At 44.9% G+C, this 13,555-nt stretch overlaps 1 protein-coding gene and 1 long non-coding RNA gene across 4 annotated transcripts in view; both read left to right on the top strand.

Moving 5' to 3' along the window:
• The window catches only part of LOC127916715 (uncharacterized), a 7,063-nt gene extending 1,854 nt beyond the window's left edge, over positions 1 to 5,209 (top strand). The window contains exons 1-4 of one of the 2 annotated variants that reach the window (XR_008095656.1): positions 2,003 to 2,120; positions 2,169 to 3,171; positions 4,000 to 4,275; positions 4,938 to 5,201. This is a non-coding gene — a long non-coding RNA (uncharacterized LOC127916715). Of the gene's footprint in view, positions 1 to 1,960; positions 3,172 to 3,999; positions 4,276 to 4,937 lie in introns of those variants that run through there. The other variant, XR_008095655.1, reaches the window with a different exon arrangement.
• The window catches only part of LOC127916714 (plastin-1-like), a 17,736-nt gene extending 5,829 nt beyond the window's left edge, over positions 1 to 11,907 (top strand). For both annotated transcript variants that reach the window (XM_052499408.1, XM_052499409.1), the window contains exons 4-17: positions 6,175 to 6,335; positions 7,181 to 7,310; positions 7,636 to 7,768; positions 7,863 to 7,944; positions 8,105 to 8,270; positions 8,492 to 8,634; positions 8,732 to 8,827; positions 8,916 to 9,111; positions 9,396 to 9,474; positions 9,988 to 10,102; positions 10,579 to 10,712; positions 10,804 to 10,927; positions 11,008 to 11,132; positions 11,235 to 11,907. In XM_052499408.1, coding sequence (XP_052355368.1) covers positions 6,175 to 6,335; positions 7,181 to 7,310; positions 7,636 to 7,768; positions 7,863 to 7,944; positions 8,105 to 8,270; positions 8,492 to 8,634; positions 8,732 to 8,827; positions 8,916 to 9,111; positions 9,396 to 9,474; positions 9,988 to 10,102; positions 10,579 to 10,712; positions 10,804 to 10,927; positions 11,008 to 11,132; positions 11,235 to 11,373 — 1,823 coding nt within the window. In that variant the 3' untranslated portion in view covers positions 11,374 to 11,907. The remainder of the gene's footprint in view (positions 1 to 6,174; positions 6,336 to 7,180; positions 7,311 to 7,635; positions 7,769 to 7,862; positions 7,945 to 8,104; positions 8,271 to 8,491; positions 8,635 to 8,731; positions 8,828 to 8,915; positions 9,112 to 9,395; positions 9,475 to 9,987; positions 10,103 to 10,578; positions 10,713 to 10,803; positions 10,928 to 11,007; positions 11,133 to 11,234) is intronic.
• The last annotated feature ends 1,648 nt before the right edge of the window (positions 11,908 to 13,555 follow it).

Raw genomic sequence — 13,555 nt, 5'->3', positions numbered from 1 at the left:
AGAGGTTAGAGAGGTAAACTAGGAGGTTAGAGTGGGAGATAGGTAACCTAGAGGTTAGAGAGGGAGATAGGTAACCTAGAGGTTAGAGAGGTAACCTAGAGGTTAGAGTAGGAGATAGGTAACCTAGAGGTTAGAGAGGGAGATAGGTAACCTAGAGGTTAGAGAAGGAGATAGGTAACCTAAAGGTTAGAGAGAGGGAGATAGGTAACCTAGAGGTTAGAGAGGTAAACTAGAGGTTAGAGTGGGGAGATAGGCAACCTAGAGGTTAGAGTGGAAGATAGGTAACCTAGAGGTTAGAGAGGGAAATAAACCTAGAGGTTAGAGAGGGAAATATGTAACCTAGAGGCTAGAGAGGGAAATAGGTAACCTAGAGGTTAGAGAGGTAACCTAGAGGTTATAGAGGGAGATATATAACCTAGAGGTTAGAGGGGAATATATAACCTAGAGGCTAGAGAGGAAATAGGCAACCTAGAGGTTAGAGAGGTAACCTAGAGGTTATAGAGGGAGATATATAACCTAGAGGTTAGAGAGGGAAATATATAACCTAGAGATTAGAGAGGTAACCTTACAGGTTATAGAGGGAGATAATAACCTAGAGGTTAGAGGGAAATATATAACCTAGGAGGCTAGAGAGGGGAAATAGGCAACCTAGAGGTTAGAGCGGTAACTCAGAGGTTAGAGTAGGAGATAGGTAACCTAGAGGTTAGAGAGGGAGATAGGTAACCTAGAGGTTAGAGAGAGGTAACCTAGGGGGTTAGAGAGGGAGATAGGTAACCTAGAGGTTAGAGAGGGAGATAGGTAACCTAGAGGTTAGAGAGGGAGATAGGTAACCTAGAGGTTAGAGAGGCAACTCAGAGGTTAGAGTGGGAGATAGGTAACCTAGAGTTTAGAGAGGGAGATAGGTAACCTAGAGGTTAGAGAGGGAGATAGGTAACCTAGAGGTTAGAGAGGTAACCTAGAGATTAGAGTTTGAGATAGGTAACCTAGAGGTTAGAGAGGGAGATAGGTAACCTAGGGGTTAGAGAGGTAACCTAGAGGTTAGAGTGGGAGATAGGTAACCTAGAGGTTAGAGAGGGAAATATGTAACCTAGAGGTTAGAGAGGGAAATAGGTAACCTAGAGGTTAGAGAGGGAGATATATAACCTAGAGGTTAGAGTGGGGAAATATATAACCTAGAGGTTAGAGAGGGAAATATGTAACCTAGAGGTTAGAGAGGGAAATATGTAACCTAGAGGTTAGAGAGGGAAATATATAACCTAGAGGTTAGAGAGGGAGATATATAACCTAGAGGTTAGAGAGGTAACCTAGAGGTTAGAGTGGGAGATAGGTAACCTAGAGGTTAGAGAGGTAACCTAGAGGTTAGAGTGGGAGATAGGTAACCTAGAGGTTAGAGAGGTAACCTAGAGGTTAGAGAGGGAGATATATAACCTAGAGGTTAGAGAGGGAGATAGGTAGTAACCTAGAGGTTAGAGTGGTAACCTAGAGGTTAGAGAGGTAAACTAGAGGTTAGAGTGGGAGATAGGTAACCTAGAGGTTAGAGAGGTAACCTAGAGGTTAGAGTAGGAGATAGGTAACCTAGAGGTTAGAGAGGTAACCTAGAGGTTAGAGTAGGAGATAGAGATAGGTAACCTAGAGGTTAAGAGAGGGTTAAATAGGTAACCTAGAGGTTAGAGAGGTAACCTAGAGGTTAGAGTGGGAGATAGGAGGTAACCTGGGGTTAGAGAGGGAGATAGGTAACCTAGAGGTTAGAGAGGGAGATAGGTAACCTAAAGGTTAGAGAGGGAGATAGGTAACCTAGAGGTTAGAGAGTAACCTGGAGGTTAGAGTGGGAGATTGGTAACCTAGAGGTTAGAGTGGGAGATAGGTAACCTAGAGGTTAGAGTGGGGAGATAGGTAACCTAGAGGTTAGAGAGGGAAATATGTAACCTAGAGGTTAGAGAGGGAAATAGGTAACCTAGAGGTTAGAGAGGGAAATATATAACCTAGAGGTTAGAGTGGGAAATATATAACCTAGAGGTTAGAGAGGGAAATATGTAACCTAGAGGCTAGAGAGGGAAATAGGTAACCTAGAGGTTAGAGAGGGAAATAGGTAACCTAGAGGTTAGAGAGGTAACCTAGAGGTTATAGAGGGAAATATGTAACCTAGAGGTTAGAGAGGTAACCTAGAGGTTATAGAGGGAAATATATAACCTAGAGATTAGAGAGGTAACCTAGAGGTTAGAGAGGGAGATATATAACCTAGAGGTTAGAGAGGTAACCTAGAGGTTAGAGAGGTAACCTAGAGGTTAGAGAGGGAGATAGGTAACCTAGAGGTTAGAGTGGTAACCTAGAGGTTAGAGAGGTAAACTAGAGGTTAGAGTGGGAGATAGGTAACCTAGAGGTTAGAGAGGGAGATAGGTAACCTAGAGGTTAGAGAGGTAACCTAGAAGTTAGAGTAGGAGATAGGTAACCTAGAGGTTAGAGAGGGAGATAGGTAACCTAGAGGTTAGAGAGGGAGATAGGTAACCTAGAGGTTAGAGTGGTAACCTAGAGGTTAGAGAGGGAGATATATAACCTAGAGGTTAGAGAGGGAGATAGGTAACCTAGAGGTTAGAGTGGTAACCTAGAGGTTAGAGAGGTAAACTAGAGGTTAGAGTGGGAGATAGGTAACCTAGAGGTTAGAGAGGGAGATAGGTAACCTAGAGGTTAGAGAGGTAACCTAGAGGTTAGAGTAGGAGATAGGTAACCTAGAAGTTAGAGAGGGAGATAGGTAACCTAGGGGTTAGAGAGGTAACCTAGAGGTTAGAGTGGGAGATAGGTAACCTAGAGGTTAGAGAGGGAGATATATAACCTAGAGGTTAGAGTGGGAAATATATAACCTAGAGGTTAGAGAGGGAAATATGTAACCTAGAGGTTAGAGAGGGAAATATGTAACCTAGAGGTTAGAGAGGGAAATATATAACCTAGAGGTTAGAGAGGGAGATATATAACCTAGAGGTTAGAGAGGTAACCTAGAGGTTAGAGTGGGAGATAGGTAACCTAGAGGTTAGAGAGGTAACCTAGAGGTTAGAGTGGGAGATAGGTAACCTAGAGGTTAGAGAGGTAACCTAGAGGTTAGAGAGGGAGATATATAACCTAGAGGTTAGAGAGGGAGATAGGTAGTAACCTAGAGGTTAGAGTGGTAACCTAGAGGTTAGAGGGTAAACTAGAGGTTAGAGTGGGAGATAGGTAACCTAGAGGTTAGAGAGGTAACCTAGAGGTTAGAGTAGGAGATAGGTAACCTAGAGGTTAGAGAGGTAACCTAGAGGTTAGAGTAGGAGATAGGTAACCTAGAGGTTAAGAGAGGGAAATAGGTAACCTAGAGGTTAGAGAGATAACCTAGAGGTTAGAGTGGGAGATAGGTAACCTAGAGGTTAGAGAGGGAGATAGGTAACCTAGAGGTTAGAGAGGGAGATAGGTAACCTAAAGGTTAGAGAGGGAAATATGTAACCTAGAGGCTAGAGAGGGAAATAGGTAACCTAGAGGTTAGAGAGGTAACCTAGAGGTTATAGAGGGAGATATATAACCTAGAGGTTAGAGGGAAATATATAACCTAGAGGCTAGAGAGGGAAATAGGTAACCTAGAGGCTAGAGAGGTAACCTAGAGGTTATAGAGGGAGATATATAACCTAGAGGTTAGAGAGGGAAATATATAACCTAGAGATTAGAGAGGTAACCTAGAGGTTAGAGAGGTAACCTAGAGGTTAGAGAGGGAAATATGTAACCTAGAGGTTAGAGAGGGAAATATGTAACCTAGAGGCTAGAGAGGTAACCTAGAGATTAGAGGTAACCTAGAGGTTAGAGAGGGAGATATATAACCTAGAGGTTAGAGAGGTAACCTAGAGGTTAGAGAGGTAACCTAGAGGTTAGAGAGGTAACCTAGAGGTTAGAGAGGTAACCTAGAGGTTAGAGAGGGAGATATATAACCTAGAGGTTAGAGAGGGAGATAGGTAACCTAGAGGTTAGAGTGGTAACCTAGAGGTTAGAGAGGTAAACTAGAGGTTAGAGTGGGAGATAGGTAACCTAGAGGTTAGAGAGGGAGATAGGTAACCTAGAGGTTAGAGAGGTAACCTAGAAGTTAGAGTAGGAGATAGGTAACCTAGAGGTTAGAGAGGGAGATAGGTAACCTAGAGGTTAGAGAGGGAGATAGGTAACCTAGAGGTTAGAGTGGTAACCTAGAGGTTAGAGAGGGAGATATATAACCTAGAGGTTAGAGAGGGAGATAGGTAACCTAGAGGTTAGAGTGGTAACCTAGAGGTTAGAGTAGGAGATAGGTAACCTAGAGGTTAGAGAGGGAGATAGGTAACCTAGAGGTTAGAGAGGTAACCTAGAGGTTAGAGTAGGAGATAGGTAACCTAGAGGTTAGAGAGGGAGATAGGTAACCTAGAGGTTAGAGAAGGAGATAGGTAACCTAAAGGTTAGAGAGGGAGATAGGTAACCTAGAGGTTAGAGAGGTAACCTAGAGGTTAGAGTGGGAGATAGGTAACCTAGAGGTTAGAGTGGGAGATAGGTAACCTAGAGGTTAGAGAGGGAAATAGGTAACCTAGAGGTTAGAGAGGCAAATATGTAACCTAGAGGCTAGAGAGGGAAATAGGTAACCTAGAGGTTAGAGAGGTAACCTAGAGGTTATAGAGGGAGATATATAACCTAGAGGTTAGAGGGAAATATATAACCTAGAGGCTAGAGAGGGAAATAGGTAACCTAGAGGCTAGAGAGGTAACCTAGAGGTTATAGAGGGAGATATATAACCTAGAGGTTAGAGAGGGAAATATATAACCTAGAGATTAGAGAGGTAACCTAGAGGTTAGAGAGGTAACCTAGAGGTTAGAGAGGGAGATAGGTAACCTAGAGGTTAGAGAGGGAAATATATAACCTAGAGGTTAGAGACGTAACCTAGAGGTTAGAGTGGTAACCTAGAGGTTAGAGAGGTAAACTAGAGGTTAGAGTGGGAGATAGGTAACCTAGAGGTTAGAGCGGTAACCTAGAGGTTAGAGAGGTAAACTAGAGGTTAGAGTGGGAGATAGGTAACCTAGAGGTTAGAGCGGTAACCTAGAGGTTAGAGTAGGAGATAGGTAACCTAGAGGTTAGAGAGGGAGATAGGTAACCTAGAGGTTAGAGAGGTAACCTAGGGGTTAGAGAGGGAGATAGGTAACCTAGAGGTTAGAGAGGGAGATAGGTAACCTAGAGGTTAGAGAGGGAGATTGGTAACCTAGAGGTTAGAGAGGTAACCTAGAGGTTAGAGTGGGAGATAGGTAACCTAGAGTTTAGAGAGGGAGATAGGTAACCTAGAGGTTAGAGAGGGAGATAGGTAACCTAGGGGTTAGAGAGGTAACCTAGAGGTTAGAGTGGGAGATAGGTAACCTAGAGGTTAGAGAGGGAAATATGTAACCTAGAGGTTAGAGAGGGAAATAGGTAACCTAGAGGTTAGAGAGGGAGATATATAACCTAGAGGTTAGAGTGGGAAATATATAACCTAGAGGTTAGAGAGGGAAATATGTAACCTAGAGGTTAGAGAGGGAAATATGTAACCTAGAGGTTAGAGAGGGAAATATATAACCTAGAGGTTAGAGAGGGAGATATATAACCTAGAGGTTAGAGGTAACCTAGAGGTTAGAGTGGGGAGATAGGTAACCTAGAGGTTAGAGAGGTAACCTAGAGGTTAGAGTGGGAGATAGGTAACCTAGAGGTTAGAGAGTAACCTAGAGGTTAGAGTGGGAGATATATAACCTAGACGTTAGAGGTAACCTAGAGGTTAGAGTGGGAGATAGGTAACCTAGAGGTTAAGAGAGGGAAATATGTAACCTAGAGGTTAGAGAGGGAGATATATAACCTAGACGTTAGAGAGGTAACCTAGAGGTTAGAGTGGGAGATAGGTAACCTAGAGGTTAGAGAGGAGATATATAACCTAGAGGTTAGAGAGGGAGACAAGTAGCTAAACGGTTGCTGGTTTATATCCTGAACCCGGAGATGACAAGAGGAGGGAACTAGTAACAGGCCTCCATTTTGGCCTTGAGCATGGCACTTCATCTGGTCTGTCTGTCTGTCTGTCTGTCTGTCTGTCTGTCTGTCTGTCTGTCTGTCTGACTGTCTGTCTGTCTGTCTGTCTGTCTGTCTGTCTGTCTGTCTGACTGCCTGCCTGTGTTTCCTCCCATACAGACACTGACAACAGTGGTTTTGTCAGTGACTTTGAGCTGCAGGAGCTGTTCAGAGAGGCTAGTTTCTCCATGCCAGGCTACAGAGTCAGAGACATAGTGGAGATCTTCGTAGCAGGAGACACCAACAAGGACGGGAAGATCAGCTTTGAAGAGTTCGTCTCGGTAAGATTTAAAATACACCGAAGTAAAGACGGTGACACATGTAGGCACGCATCCATATACAGACACACTCACACAGACACACTCACACAGACACATTCACACAGACACACTCACACAGACACACTCACACAGACACAGACACACTCACACAGACACATTCACACAGACACACTCACACAGACACACTCACACAGACACATTCACACAAACACACTCACACAAACACACTCACACAGACACACTCACACAGACACACTCACACAGACACACTCACACAGACACACTCACACAGACACGTTCACACAGACACACTCACACAGACACACTCACACAGACACTCTCACAAAGACACATTCACACAAACACACTCACACAGACACACTCACATAGACACATTCACACAGACACATTCACACAGACACTCACACAGACACACTCACACAGACACACTCACACAGACACACTCACACAGACACTCTCACACAGACACACTCACACAGACACATTCACACAGACACACTCACACAGACACACTCACACAGACACACTCACACAGACACTCTCACACAGACACACTCACACAGACACATTCACACAGACACACTCACACAGACACACTCACACAGACACACTCACACAGACACTCTCACACAGACACATTCACACAGACACACTCACACAGACACATTCACACAGACACTCTAACACAGACACTCTAACACAGACACATTCACACAGACACACTCACACAGACACACTCACACATTCACACATACACATTCACACACTCCCACAGACACACTCACACAGACACACTCAGAGACACGGCCTATTCTGTCTTGTAGATCTACCAGGAGCTGAAGAGTAAGGAGCTCAGTGAGACGTTCAAGAAAACCATCGCCAGGAGAGAAGGGATACAATCCTTTGGAGGATTGTCAGGAATCTCCAGCGAGGGAACACAGCACTCCTACTCAGGTAGGTAGAGAGAGAGAGAGAGAGAGAGAGAGAGAGAGAGAGAGAGAGAGAGAGAGAGAGAGAGAGAGAGAGAGAGAGAGAGAGAGAGAGAGAGAGAGAGAGAGAGAGAGAGAGAGAGAGAGAGAGGAGAGAGAGAGAGGGGTGAGAGAGAGAGGGGAGAGATAGAGGGAGAGAGAGGAGAGTTTTAATGACACATCTATAGACATCTGAGAGCTTTAAGACTAATTCATTCACATGATAGAAGAGACCCAGGGTACTTCCCAAATGGCAGAGAGAATTATGTGTATGTCCTGTTCATGTAAGTGTTTGTGTGTGTGTGTGTTAGATGAGGAGAAGGTGGCGTTTGTGAACTGGATCAATAAGTCTCTGGCCAAAGATGAAGACTGTAAACACCTTCTACCCATGAACCCTGACGGAGACAGTCTCTTCAAATCAGTAAAAGATGGGATCCTGCTCTGGTAACGCACACGCACACGCACACACACCCACACACACACACACACACACACACACACACACACTGCTATCATATACTCTGTTTTGTCATTGCAGTAAAATGATCAACCTCTCCCAGTCTGACACCATCGATGAGAGAGTCATCAACACCAAGAAACACACCACCTTTACCATGACCGTGAGTTAACACACACACACACACACACACACACACACACACACACACACACACACACACACACACACACACACACACACACACACACACACACACACACAGGAAAAGTTGGATTGTCCCTTATCAAAACTGTAACTCACTCTCTCTCTCCCTTCTCTAGGAGAACCTGATGCTGGCGATAAACTCTGCGTTGTCTATCGGCTGTACCGTGGTCAACATCGACGCCCCTGACCTGATGGCTGGGAAACCCCACCTGGTGCTGGGGCTGCTTTGGCAGATTATCAAGATAGGACTGTTTGCTGACATAGAGATCAGCAGCAATGAAGGTACACACACACACACATTGTCAAACACATACACACATGCACGCATATACAGCCACAAACAAAGAGAGTGCCTAATTTAGTTTCAATGTCATATGAACTTTATGCCCATGTCCAATTATATGACCCCACCTGTGACATCCTGCAACCCTATTGGCTGTTTGTGTGTGTGTGTATATCTGTACCACACTGCAAGCTGATTGGCTTATTGTGTTTATTTGCAGCTCTTATTAACCTGCTGTTTGAGGGGGAGGAGTTAGAGCACCTGATGTCATTGTCTCCTGAAGAACTGTTGCTACGCTGGGTAAACCATCACCTAGGCAACGCTGGGGCCCAACCAATCAGCAACTTCAGCCAAGACATCAAGGTAATACACACACACACATTCACTCACGTACAGTCACGCGTGCACACACACACTGAAAATATGTTGTTTATGTATTAATGCTGTTATTATACTGTAGGATTCCAGAGCGTATTTCACCCTGTTGGACCAGATCTCACCTAAAGGAGAGGACATAGACGAGATGGCCATCCACATTGATATGACCGGCATCAATGTAAGTGGGTGTGTATTCATATGTGCGTGTTCATGTTTTCATGTGTGTGTGTGTGTTGCCACTTACGTTTGTGTGTGTGTGTGTATAGGAGCATGACGACGAACGCAGGGCAGAGATGATGCTTCGCCAGGCAGCCCGTCTGGACTGCAGACAGTTTGTGTCTCCTATGGATGTGGTGTCTGGCAACAGCAAGCTGAACCTGGCCTTCGTAGCCAACCTCTTCAACACACACCCGGCCCTGAAGAGGACTAACAGCAACAACATAGACACAGCACTCATAGAGGGTGAGCTGCACACACACACACACACACACACACACACACACACACACACACACACACACACACACACACACACACACACACACACACACACACACACACACACACACACACACACACACACACACACACACACACACACACACGGCCCTGAAGAGGATTAACAGCAACAACATAGACACATCACTTTTAAACGGTGAGCTACACACACACACAAAACACACGCACACAAACACTCTTTCCCTCTCTCACAGCACACTGTAAAATGTGTAATGTTGTCCTAACAGGAGAATCCAGAGAGGAGAAAACATTCAGGAACTGGATGAACTCTCTGGGAGTTGCTCCCTATGTCAACCACCTCTACTGGTACAGTAACCACACACACACACACACACACACACACACACACACACACACACACACACACACACACACACACACACACACACACACACACACACACACACACACACACACACATGTGTGTGTGTTGAGATGTGTTGATTGTATGCATGTGTGTGTGTTGATGTTTGCATGTGTTGATTGGTGTGTGTTGATGTTTGCATGTGTTGATTGGTGTGTGTGTGTGTTGATGTTTGCATGTGTTGATTGGTGTGTGTGTGTTGATGTTTGCATGTGTTGATTGGTGTGTGTGTGTTGATGTTTGCATGCGTTGATTGGTGTGTGTGTGTTGATGTTTGCATGTGTTGATTGGTGTGTGTGTGTGTTGATGTTTGCATATGTTGATTGGTGTGTGTGTGTGTTGATGTTTGCATGTGTTGATTGGTGTGTGTGTGTGTTGATGTTTGCATATGTTGATTGGTGTGTGTGTGTGTTGATGTTTGCATATGTTGATTGGTGTGTGTGTGTGTGTTGCAGTGACCTGTGTGATGCGGTGGTGATTCTCCAGTTGTATGAGAAAGTCAACGTCCCTGTAGAGTGGAAAAAAGTCAACAGACCTCCATACTCTGCACTGGGCAGTAACATGAAGAAGGTACACACACACACACACACATTTTAAATACTTTATTTGAATCCACCAATCAAATTGACAAAAAAAGGATCCAAAACATTTCAAAGGTCGATGTATGAGTTGCACTACAGAAAGCACCTGCTTCTCCAAACAGCTGCCCATGACAGCTGAAACAGAGAGTACCTAGCCAATTGCTTTGCCCTAGTTTATGTCAGGCTTCTCAGCAAAGGCCTGCTCCACATAGTCCAATGAGCAGCCCACTTCCAAAACGAGCACCTACCCTGGCCTCCCCACAACAACAATATCCGGCGTATTTGCACACACACACACACATGCACATGCGCGCGCGCACACACACACACACACACACACACACACACACACACACACACACACACACACACACACACACACACAGAGACTCTCTTTTATCAATATATTGTTGATGAAAATACAGAGGATTTCCAGGCATTGTGTTGGTGTGTCTGTGTGTGTAGTTGGAGAACTGTACCTATGCGGTGGAACTGGGTCGGAATAAAGCTCGATTCTCATTGGTGGGAATTGGAGGAGTGAATCTGAATGAGGGAAGTCCCATGCACACACTGGCTCTGGTCTGGCAGCTGATGAGGAGGTATGTATAGTACAAACACACACCTTTCCTTTTTCACTTCGACATCTCTCTCACCTCTTACTATCCCTCTATCATCCCCCACCCCCCTCAGGTACACTCTCCAGGTGTTGTCTGATCTAGGAGATGGGGAGAAGATTGGAGACCAGATCATAATCAACTGGGTCAACACTCAGCTCAAAGAGGGAGGCAAGGACTCACAGATCAGCAGCTTCAAGGTGGGTGTGTACGTGTGTGAGTGTGCAGTGCACGTTGTGTTCATGTGAACAGCTTTAATGTGTGTGTGTGTGTCCTGCAGGATAAGCTGATCAGTACTAGTCTCCCAGTGATAGACTTGTTAGACACCATCGCCCCCAAATCTATCAAAGAGGAGCTGGTGAAGAGAGGGGAGCTCAGCGATGCAGACAAGCTCAACAACGCCAAGTAAATAACCCCTGACCCGTAACCTCTGAACTCTAAATGACCTCGACCCCCAACCTCTAACTTCTGAATGACCTCTTTCCCTTCCCTTTTGTCTTCCTGTAGGTACGCTATCACGGTATCCAGGAAGATTGGAGCCCGTGTCTACGCTCTGCCTGATGACCTGGTCGAGGTGAAACCCAAGATGGTTCTGACTGTGTTCGCATGCCTGATGGGGAAGGGCATGAAGAAAGCTGACGGCTGAACACACACACACTCAGACACACTAACATACACTAACAGCCTGTCCCTATTGGCTCCTTACCCTTTACCCTCTTCCTGTCTCCTGCACATCTAGTCTGTGATTAGATCAGTGTATATAATCGGAGAATCAGAGAGCAGCTGATTGTTCATTAAACATTTATTTCATACTGATAGAAACCGAGCAGTTATGTGCCTAGTGTGCTCAAGGAGGCACTGATGGATCATTTTAATATCTCTAAATATGTTAATGTATTAATTCATTCTGCGTAAAATAAACAACAGAATAGTAGTAGTGGAGGGGACGTGAACCCTTTGGTTTCAATCACAAACACACACACGCACACATACACACACCTTACAGAATTAACAGTACAGACCTGTAAATGTTGTGCAATTCTCTTGACTTAGTCAACTCAGTCCACCCGAAGATAACAGACTGACATTTTGTTCATGCAAATTGTGTGTGTGTGGGAGGGGTGGTGCATTTTTGAATACTCAATCATAAAGATGTATAATAAAACCCATTTAAGAAACACATGTTTTTGACACCCTTCATCCGGGACTGAGATAAATGGAAACATAGGAAACAAAGGAGACCTGTGTGTTGGACTGAGGTCAGTTAGCCTTGTGTGATTTGATGCGTGGTCCCAACTTTCATCTCAGTAACAATGCTGGGATGTGACTTAGTCCATTTATTTCAGTTACATCTTCCCATCTTGCCTCACTCCCACATTTCAACTGGCAGTGATAATTACTGTACCACAGAGATACAGCTTTTTGGGCTGAGCCTCAGAGGTGGAAACACAAACGGCAACATTTTGGAGCCTAACACTGGTGCTCAGCCTGATAATGGAAATAAACCACACGAGACCTACAAGCTATTTGAATATATACACAAGAGACCTACAAGCTATTTGAATAAATACACAAGAGCTCTTAGAATATGAAGTACCAGTCAAAAGTTTGGACACACCTACTCATTCAAGGGTTTTTCTTTATTTAGCCTATTTTCTACATTGTAGAATAGTGAAGACGTCAAAACTATGAAATAACACATAAGCAAATATCTAGTAACCAAGAAGGTGTTAAACATAGCAAAGTACATGTTGTATTTTAGATTCTTCAAATTAGCCAGCGTTTCTTTGCCTGGATGACAGCTTTGCACACTCTTGGCATTCTCTCAAACAGCTTCACCTGGAATACTTTTCCAACAGTATTGAAAGAGTTCCCACATATGATGAGCAGTTTTTGGCTGCTTTTCCTTCACTCTGAAGTCCAACTCATCCCAAACCATCTCAATTGGGTTGAGGTTGGGTGATTGTGAAGGCCAGGTCATCTGATGCAGCACTCATCACTCTCCTTCTTGTTCAAATAGCCCTTACACAGCCTGGAGGTGTATTTGGTCATTGTCAGTTTGAAAAACATAGTTCCACTAAGCGCAAACCAGATGGGATGGTGTATTGCTACAGAATGCTGTGGTAGCCATGCTGGTTAAGTGTGCCTGCAAACCTGATGATTGAGTTGGAGGCGTAGATGGCCACTCAGTCATGGGTGAACATGGAGTACAGGAGAGGGCTGAGAACGCACCCTTGTGGGGCCCCAGTGTTGAGGATCAGCAGGGTGGAGATGTTGTTTCCTACCCTCACCACCTGAGGGTGGCCCGTCAGAAAGTCCAGGACCCAGTTGCACAGGGCGGGGTCGATACCCAGGGTCTCGAGCTTAATGACGAGTTTGGAGGGTACTATGGTGTTAAATGCTGAGCTGTAGTCAATGAACAACATTCTTACATTGGTATTCCTCTTGTCCAGATGGGATAGGGCAGTGTGCAGTGTGATGGCGATTGCGTAGTCTGTGGACCTATTGGGGCGGTAAACAAATTGGAGTGGGTCTAGGGTGTTAGGTAGGGTGGAGGATATGATCCTTGACTAGTCTCTCAAAGCACTTCATGATGACAGAAGTGAGTGCCACAGGGCGATAGTCATTTAGTTCAGTTACCTTGGCTTTCTTGGGAACAGGAATAATGGTGGCCATCTTGAAGCATGTGGGCACAGCAGACTGGGATAGGGATTGATTGAATATGTCCATAAACACACCAGCCAGCTGGTCTGCGCATGCACTGAGGACGCGGCTAGGGATGCTGTCTGGGCCGGCAGCCTTGCGAGGTTAACACGTTTAAATGTTTT

This window comes from Oncorhynchus keta, chromosome 37 (genome assembly GCF_023373465.1).
Source record: "Oncorhynchus keta strain PuntledgeMale-10-30-2019 chromosome 37, Oket_V2, whole genome shotgun sequence".
Classification (NCBI taxonomy): domain Eukaryota; kingdom Metazoa; phylum Chordata; class Actinopteri; order Salmoniformes; family Salmonidae; genus Oncorhynchus; species Oncorhynchus keta.
The sequence above is the reverse complement of the archived record's forward strand: the minus strand, read 5'-3'. Positions and strand labels throughout refer to the sequence as shown.